This window comes from Leptopilina heterotoma, unplaced genomic scaffold (genome assembly GCF_015476425.1).
Source record: "Leptopilina heterotoma isolate Lh14 unplaced genomic scaffold, ASM1547642v1 Lhet_296, whole genome shotgun sequence".
NCBI lineage: Eukaryota > Metazoa > Arthropoda > Insecta > Hymenoptera > Figitidae > Leptopilina > Leptopilina heterotoma.
In genome coordinates, this window is record NW_025111000.1 from 281,605 (window position 1) to 290,027 (window position 8,423).

General features: G+C 38.6%; 1 protein-coding gene across 1 annotated transcript; it reads right to left on the bottom strand.

The window, feature by feature from the left end:
- Positions 1-6,946: 6,946 nt before the first annotated feature.
- On the bottom strand, positions 6,947-7,546 carry LOC122504406. The gene has a single exon (XM_043615506.1). The coding sequence runs from the start codon at positions 7,544-7,546 to the stop codon at positions 6,947-6,949; it is 600 nt and encodes a 199-aa protein (XP_043471441.1).
- Between the last annotated feature and the right edge of the window lie 877 nt (positions 7,547-8,423).

Below are 8,423 nucleotides of genomic sequence, written 5' to 3' on the forward strand. Positions count from 1 at the left end.
AACAATTTGGTCGGACGTAAAATAAAACACCAACTTACTCCGAAGTCCACGGAGGCCGTTTTTCAAAATTCGAGACAGTAAAGTAAATTCATTTAAAGTAATATTTTATTTTCTTGTTAAAAGACCGGCCGGTTTCGAAAAGTTACCGCGTCCTCCCTGTGTTCGAAGGTTTGGAAAGAAATTACTAATATAGTAAATTTTAAAAACTATTTTGTGCATAAAATTGTGAAACTTCCGCCCGCCTAAAGAAGACTTTAAGGCGGTAAATTATAAGTTCCAGAACTGGTAAGTCACTGTATCGTTCTGGTTTGGTTTTACCCCACCCTCCCTCTTTTTAATGTTTGAGGGACGGATGAATTCTTTTCTACTTTATAATAAATTATAATTAATATTCTTAATTCTCTTTCTATTAAATTTTCTACATCTTCCTCATCCCCTCCTCTAATTAATTTCTGAATTTTTCGGTAACAGGAATAACGAATCCCAGTAAGATAAACAGAGCTCACGCTCTGGCAGTTTGGATTCCTCCGACAAACTCGAAAATAGGGCCATCTCAAAGGCCCAAAATAATCTATATAGTTAATTTAACTATATTAATTATTTAAATATTTTCTGGTTCGTAACATTTTGAAATCGCTGATTACGAATTTAAGGTTTTACTTTTAAAAAAATTTTTGTATTATTTTTTTTATTTCTTTTGCATTTTTCTTTGCTTGTAGTCTGTTTTCTATGGCACATATTAAAACTAAGAAGGATCTCTTAGTCAACTATTTATATGAAAAATAAGTGGTGCACTATTTTTTCGTATACTTCTGGGAGTAGAATAAAGTAGAAAAATCGGGCAAGTGCGAGTTGCACTCGCATTAAGATCGAGGGTTCCGTACACCAAAATAAAACTCATTTTTTTATAAAAAAAATATATATAAGAAATATAATTGATTAATATTAACATATATAAACCTATTGAGCTGAAATTCGGTACACATATGTATTTTTATTACATATAGATTAAGATTCCTAAAAGTTCAAAAGGGGGAGAGAAAAGTGTCATTTTTTGCAATTTTTTCGTAAAAATTAAATTTCTTTCCCTCCTAGTTCGCAAATATGTCCGTCAATCGAGTTCGCTATATTTTTCCTGTAATCTACACTTGAAACTTAATATCCCTACCGAATTTCAGCTCACTAGGTTGAGATTTGTAAAAGTTAAGGGGGGGGGGACAGGGTCATTTTTTGCAATTTTTTCGAAAAAATTCAATTTCTTTCCCTTCTAGTTCCCAAATATCTCCACCAATCAGGTTCGCTATATTTTTCCTGTAATCTACACTTGAAACTTAATATCCCTACCGAATTTCAGCTCACTAGGTTGAGATTTGTAAAAGTTAAGGGGGGGGGACAGGGTCATTTTTTGCAATTTTTTCGAAAAAATTCAATTTCTTTCCCTTCTAGTTCCCAAATATCTCCACCAATCAGGTTCGCTATATTTTTCCTGTAATCTACACTTGAAACTTAATATCCCTACCGAATTTCAGCTCACTAGGTTGAGATTTGTAAAAGTTAAGGGGGGGGGACAGGGTCATTTTTTGCAATTTTTTCGAAAAAATTTAATTTCTTTCCCTTCTAGTTCCCAAATATCTCCACCAAGCAGGTTCGCTATATTTTTCCTGTAATCTACACTTGAAACTTAATATCCCTACTGAATTTTAGCTCATAATGTTGAGATTTGTAGAAGTTAAGGGGGGGGACAGGGTCATTTTTTGCAATTTTTTCGAAAAAATTCAATTTCTTTCCCTTCTAGTTCCCAAATATCTCCACCAATCAGGTTCGCTATATTTTTCCTGTAATCTACACTTGAAACTTAATATCCCTACCGAATTTCAGCTCACTAGGTTGAGATTTGTAAAAGTTAAGGGGGGGGGACAGGGTCATTTTTTGCAATTTTTTCGAAAAAATTCAATTTCTTTCCCTTCTAGTTCCCAAATATCTCCACCAATCAGGTTCGCTATATTTTTCCTGTAATCTACACTTGAAACTTAATATCCCTACTGAATTTTAGCTCATAATGTTGAGATTTGTAGAAGTTAAGGGGGGGGACAGGGTCATTTTTTGCAATTTTTTCGAAAAAATTCAATTTCTTTCCCTTCTAGTTCCCAAATATCTCCACCAATCAGGTTCGCTATATTTTTCCTGTAATCTACACTTGAAACTTAATATCCCTACCGAATTTCAGCTCACTAGGTTGAGATTTGTAAAAGTTAAGGGGGGGGGACAGGGTCATTTTTTGCAATTTTTTCGAAAAAATTCAATTTCTTTTCCTTCTAGTTCCCAAATATCTCCACCAATCAGGTTCGCTATATTTTTCCTGTAATCTACACTTGAAACTTAATATCCCTACTGAATTTTAGCTCATAATGTTGAGATTTGTAGAAGTTAAGGGGGGGGGACAGGGTCATTTTTTGCAATTTTTTCGATAAAATTGAATTTCTTTTCCTCCTAGTTCGCAAATATCTCCACCAATCAGGTTCGCTATATTTTTCCTGTAATCTGCACTTAAAACTGATGATCCTTACCGAATTTCAGCTCACCAGGTTGAGATTTGTAAAAGTTAAAGGGGGGGGACAGGGTCATTTTTTGTAATTTTTTCTGAAAAATTCAATTTCTTTCCCTCCTAGTTCGCAAATATGTCCGCCAATTGGGTTCGCTATATTTTTCCTGTAATCTGCATTTAAAACTGAAGATCCCTACCGAATTTCAGCTCACTAGGTTGAGATTTGTAAAAGTTAAGGGGGGGGGACAGCCCATTTTGCGTAGCTGGGACGGACACACGAGTGATTTCATAAGGGTTCCGTCAGTACACCTATGGTGTACGGAACCCTAAAAATCATGTTTGGTTAGAAGACGCGAACTTTGAATAGCAAAAAAACAATTTTTTCTGAATCTAATCTAACAACCGAGATCGAGCTGGATTTTCCTCAAGAGGGGAAAGTAAGCACCTAGGTTATAAAACCCATTGTACCAGACTCCAGCTCGCTCGTTTATAGCAACCCCTTAGAGTCCTGTTCTTCTCCAGATGTCCAGTATCTCTTCTATTGATAGGTTGCTCACCTGTTTAGGGTCAATAATTGCTTGACCCCAACTAGACAGCCTGATCCTAGCTAGCACTGGGCATTCAGATAATATGTGAGTCGAAGTTTTGTTACTCTCCCCACACAGTCTGCACATAGGTGAAACTTGTCTGCCTATTTTATGCTGATGGTAATTCAATAGTCCATGACCCGTAAGTAGACAAACTACGGTTCTAACTCTGATCTTATCGAGTTTTAGGAGATCGCTCGCTCTTCCTTGTTGAGTGCTAGCCCCAACAGAGTTTTCGCTTGCCTTCCCACCCTAACGTTCGCCCAATACTTCTCATGTTCCTTTTGACCCCATCTTTCTATGGCTCCCTTAACCAAGCACGGCATTATTGCCACTGATGGTTCAGGACCTATAAATTCCGTCTCGGAACCGAGTTTCGCCAAGACGTCTACTCTTTCATTACCCTTGATTCCCGAGTGACCCGGTACCCAAATCAATGAAAGTTTATTTGCTGAACCCAACTCATCTCGTACGCTGCGGCATTCCCAGACGAGTTTTGATTCTATTGTGGGATTTTTCAGAGCCCCCAAGGCCGCCTGACTATCCACACAAATACTAATCCTCTTGACCTTTGTTCCATTTCGAATGGATATTTGGGCGCAAGTTAAAATCACACAGACCTCTGTCTGACAGACCGTGGCATATTGTCCTAGTGACTCAGCCACTTTAACCCTTTAACGCCCGACTTTTTTATAGCAATGTAATTCACGTCATTGCTCGTATATAAAGGTTTTCGGGGTCGCTGAATACGAATTTGAGGTCATATTTTAAAAATACAGAATGGCGGATCCAATATGGCGGCCATCTTTTCTAAAAATTAATTCAATTTGCCTGAAAATTGTTGCTCGGGGATTTTCGGAGTCTTTGATTACGAATGAGATGTCAGATTTTAAAAATTTAAAATGGCGGATCCAATATGGCGGACATCTTTTCTAATAATTGATTCAATTTGCCTAAAAATTGTTAGTAGGGGGTTTTCAGGGCCGCTGTTTACTAATCCAATGTTAGAGTCTATGTTAGGCAATTGTTTTTCTATAGTCACGAATGTAAACGAACATTTAATTTTGACATCGTTTTCTCATTAGGCATTTGTTAATCGCATTGTCACAAATGTAGATTCATGTTTTATTCGGATCGCGTTCTCATGTTAGGCTTTTGTTTTCCGATTTTTACAAATATAGTCAAGCATTTTAGATTGATTTCGTCTTTGCGTTAGGCATTTGTTTTTCTGATTATTACGAATATAGAAATGAATATTTCATTAATCATTATGATGCCGGTTTTGCGTTAGGCAATTGTTTTTCACATTGTCACGAAGGTAGACGAACATTTTATTCTGATCTCGTTTTTATTTGGACATTTTATACACTAAATTGAAACCGCTATTTTACATTTTAAAAAATTAAAGTCAAAATCGTAATCAGCGACCCCGAAAACTCCCGAGTAACAATTTTCAGGCAAATTGAATCAATTTTTATAAAAGATGTCCGCCATATTGGATACGCCATTTAGAATTTTTAAAATCTGATATCAAATTCGCAATCAGCGACCCCGAAAACCCCCGAGTAACAATTTTCAGTAGCTTTGTTTCCTTTTATTTTCGAATTTGTAATTTTGTTGCAAATTTTGCAACAATTTTTTTTATTAAGAAGAAAGAAACTATCAATAATCCGAATCAAATTTTTACTAAATAAATTAAATATCTTAAATAAATCTCTATAAGCTCTTAGATTTCATATGTATCGACAGCACAGCTGCCCGAATACAGAAACCTGCTTAATCTGAAAAATATTTTCGAAATTAAATAATAATTTCAAAATTATCAAAGAATCCAGAATGAATGAATGAATTGAAATACTAGGCTTACCATCTTTAAGAAACTTCCTACGTTATCATTAAAATAACGTAGGAAGGGATAGTATATGTCAAAGAATTCGGAGAATCTCGGGGTGCATGTAGCTCAGTGGTCAGAGCAGTCTACCGGCAATAGAAAGGTCGTGGGCTCGTATCCCACCATGCTACCGTTTTTTTCTGGATTCTTTGATAATTTTGAAATTATTATTTAATTTCGAAAATATTTTTCAGATTAAGCAGGTTTCTGTATTCGGGCAGCTGTGCTGTCGATACATATGAAATCTAAAAGCTTATAGAGATTTATTTAAGATATTTAATTTATTTAGTAAGATTCGGATTATTAATAGTTTCTTTCTTCTTAATATTTAACTGCCGAATGATAAATTCACTTTCTTTAATTTTTTTTATTATTGTTGTCATTATAAAATTGTTAATTATTTTTTAGAATGTAAATTTTTTTCATAAAGGTTTATAAATTTGTAGGTCGTGAGCGTTTAGAAAACAAAAATATCTTAAGTTTTGTCAAAGTTATAGATTTTAGAAATCAAAAGTGGTTTCGATCGAGACCGCTGGGCGTTAAAGTGTTAATGCAGCCAATTTTTCGATAGATTCCAAAGCCTGCACCGCAGTCCATCTTGGAGCCGTCTGTATACCAGACTTCGTCCCCAAGTGAAAAACCTTTCTTCCAGTCCATTCTGGAAGGTGTAATGATCTTAAAGCAGGGTTTAAATTTCACCCTCTTGATCATTCTATCTTGCACCATACTTAATTCTGGTATTGATAGAATTGAGCGTGGAAGCTTGGTGTGTATACCACCAATCTTCCACCTTCCCTGCGCGGTTAACCTGCTCATAGCCGCCTTTTTCACCGCAGCAATATGCAGAGGTACTTCGGCTAGCATGAATCCCAACGCAGCTGTTGGCGTGGTTCTCATAGCTCCCGTAATACCCCTAAAAATCATTGCTTGCAGTTGGTCCAGTTTCTTTTTAACCGTTATCAGTTGAGTCCTAGACCACCAAACAACCACCGCGTGAAGAAACCTGGGTTTTAAGATCATCTGATAGAGCCAGTTGACCATATTAGGCCTTAGTCCCCACGATGACCCTATCGCCCTTCTACCCTTCGCCGCAGTATACCCTGACCGACCGGCCTTCGGAATAAACACAACCCTCGTCTTTTTCCAAGACTCCGGTGTGTAACCAAGAGCTATACACGCTCTCATAATTTTACACAGGGGTACCTTAATACACTCCAATCCCTTTTGCAAAAGAATCGGATATATACCGTCCCCCCCTGAAGCCTTAAATGGTTTGAAAGTGCTTATTGCCCAATCAATCCCTTCCGGAGTTACGATCATGGCTGCTAGTTTCCAGTGTTCCCGATATCCTCGGTTCCTACCTGGTCCTATGCCATGGCTGTTCTCCGAACCTTCTCTAAAGTCCGGGAAGTTTACCTCTATTAGGTGCTTTATACACTCCCTTTAATCCTGGGCATACTGCCCATTAGGCAGCTTAATAGTAGTTAATTTTGCCATTGGGTCTCGAGCTAGTACTTTATGAAGTCTTGATGCTTCTGGTACCCTCTCGATTCCTTCGCAAAAACTTCTCCAGCTGACACTCCTTGTCCTCTCTACTTCTTTCTTGTAAAAATCGCGAGCGGTATGATATTCATCCCATGCTCGCTGATGCCTACGTTTCTTGGCTTTATTAAAAAGCTTTCTTACTGTTTTTCTATGTTTCTCCAAACGGGTGGTCCACCACTTACTACCCTCATTTAAGCCTATTTTCTTAACTACACAGTTCCTTTCAAAGGAGCAGATAATAGAATCTCGCAGGTATTCCGCTGCAAGTTCCAACTCCTCCCGCGTTCCATACGAAGTGAGGAAGCATGCCATGGAGGTCTTGAGGTCTTCAATATATGAAGCCCAGTCAGTACTCCTGGGATTACGTCCCCACTCCTGTTACCGATCCTTCGATTCCAATCTAAACGTTATAAGCCTGTGGTCCGAGAGGGAATCTTCATCAGACACCCTCCAGTCCCTAACGCCATCACACAAAGACTTGGAACAGATCGTAATATCCAACACCTCTTTTCTGTTAACAGTAACGAAAGTCGGCTCACTACCCTGATTTAAAATATCTAAATCTGTATCTATCAGAAAATCTAAAAGTCTTCTGCCTCTGTCTTCTGCCTCTGTAGGTGGTGCGAAGTCATCCCCCGATCCCGGAAAATATGCGAAAGCTACTACAACCTCCCTTTTATTTCCGTTCCTTCCTAGGTACTTAGCCTTAACAACAACTAAGTCCCTGGTAGTTAATTCCAATATAGGGAAAGCATCTAGACCTTTATAGATCAGGCAAGCCCTTAGAACTGGTTCCTGTGGTGAACTAACTAGCACCCCACAGCCACTTAGACCTCTAATCTTACCCTTGTAAACCCAAGGTTCTTGAACAAAGGCTATAGCTGCCTGCATCCTTGCAAAGTTCCTGGCTAGAATCGCCGAAGCGCCTTTACAATGATGCAAGTTAATCTGCATACAGTGGATCCCGGAAGCAGCCATATTTAAGACTGACTCACGGACCCCTCTGTCGCGTCCACACCTTGATCGCCAGCATCGTGATCCTCCAAAAAGGGCTCTTCGACGCTCACGTGTGTGGTTTTATTTTTATTAATTTCTGTAGTATCAATTATGGTCCCACGAGAAAAGAGGAAAGAAAGGTCAATCCTTAAAGAGCCTCTATTTAAGGAAAAGGCTAAATTACATCTGAAAGTTCGCCTGGTATCTCAGAGTCTCGTTCAAGATACCTCCATTCGAGCCCCACCCCAGGGAAGGGTCGTCCAGAAGACGGGCCCTTTCTGTAACACAACCGTTCCCGACCTTAACGGTTTACGGTTAATTGTGCCCAGCAAAGGTCGTCCCCCGTCCAACCCCCTCCACACGGAAGAACCAGACGGATTTGTTAACCCTAGTATCATTCATCCATGGACACGAGTTCATCACGGATTGGGTGGCAGAGACTCGCGCATCAATCGCCATGGCACAGCCAACGTAACCATGGAAGAATTTCTTCTTGGTCAGACTTCCACTAGTAGGAAGTCTTCGGAATGGACCCGCAGTTAAGCCTCTGTCCATCCCGTCTCTCTCGATATCCCTCTAAATCCCCGTAACCTGGGACACTGCCCAGCGAAACACAGAAGATTCGATTTCTGTAGTGGCCGACCCATTTTTAAGGGTTCGCCCTCTCAGTCAGAAGACGCGAATTTTAAAAAGCAAAAAATCCATGTTTTTTGAAAAAAAGTAGAAAAATTTTTTTAAAAAAATTTCCAATTTTTTCCTTGACTAAAAATTAGTGGTGCACTATTTGTTCTTATACTTCTGGGAGTAGAATAAAGTAGAAAAAGGATGTTTGGTTAGAAGATGCGAAATTTGAATAGCA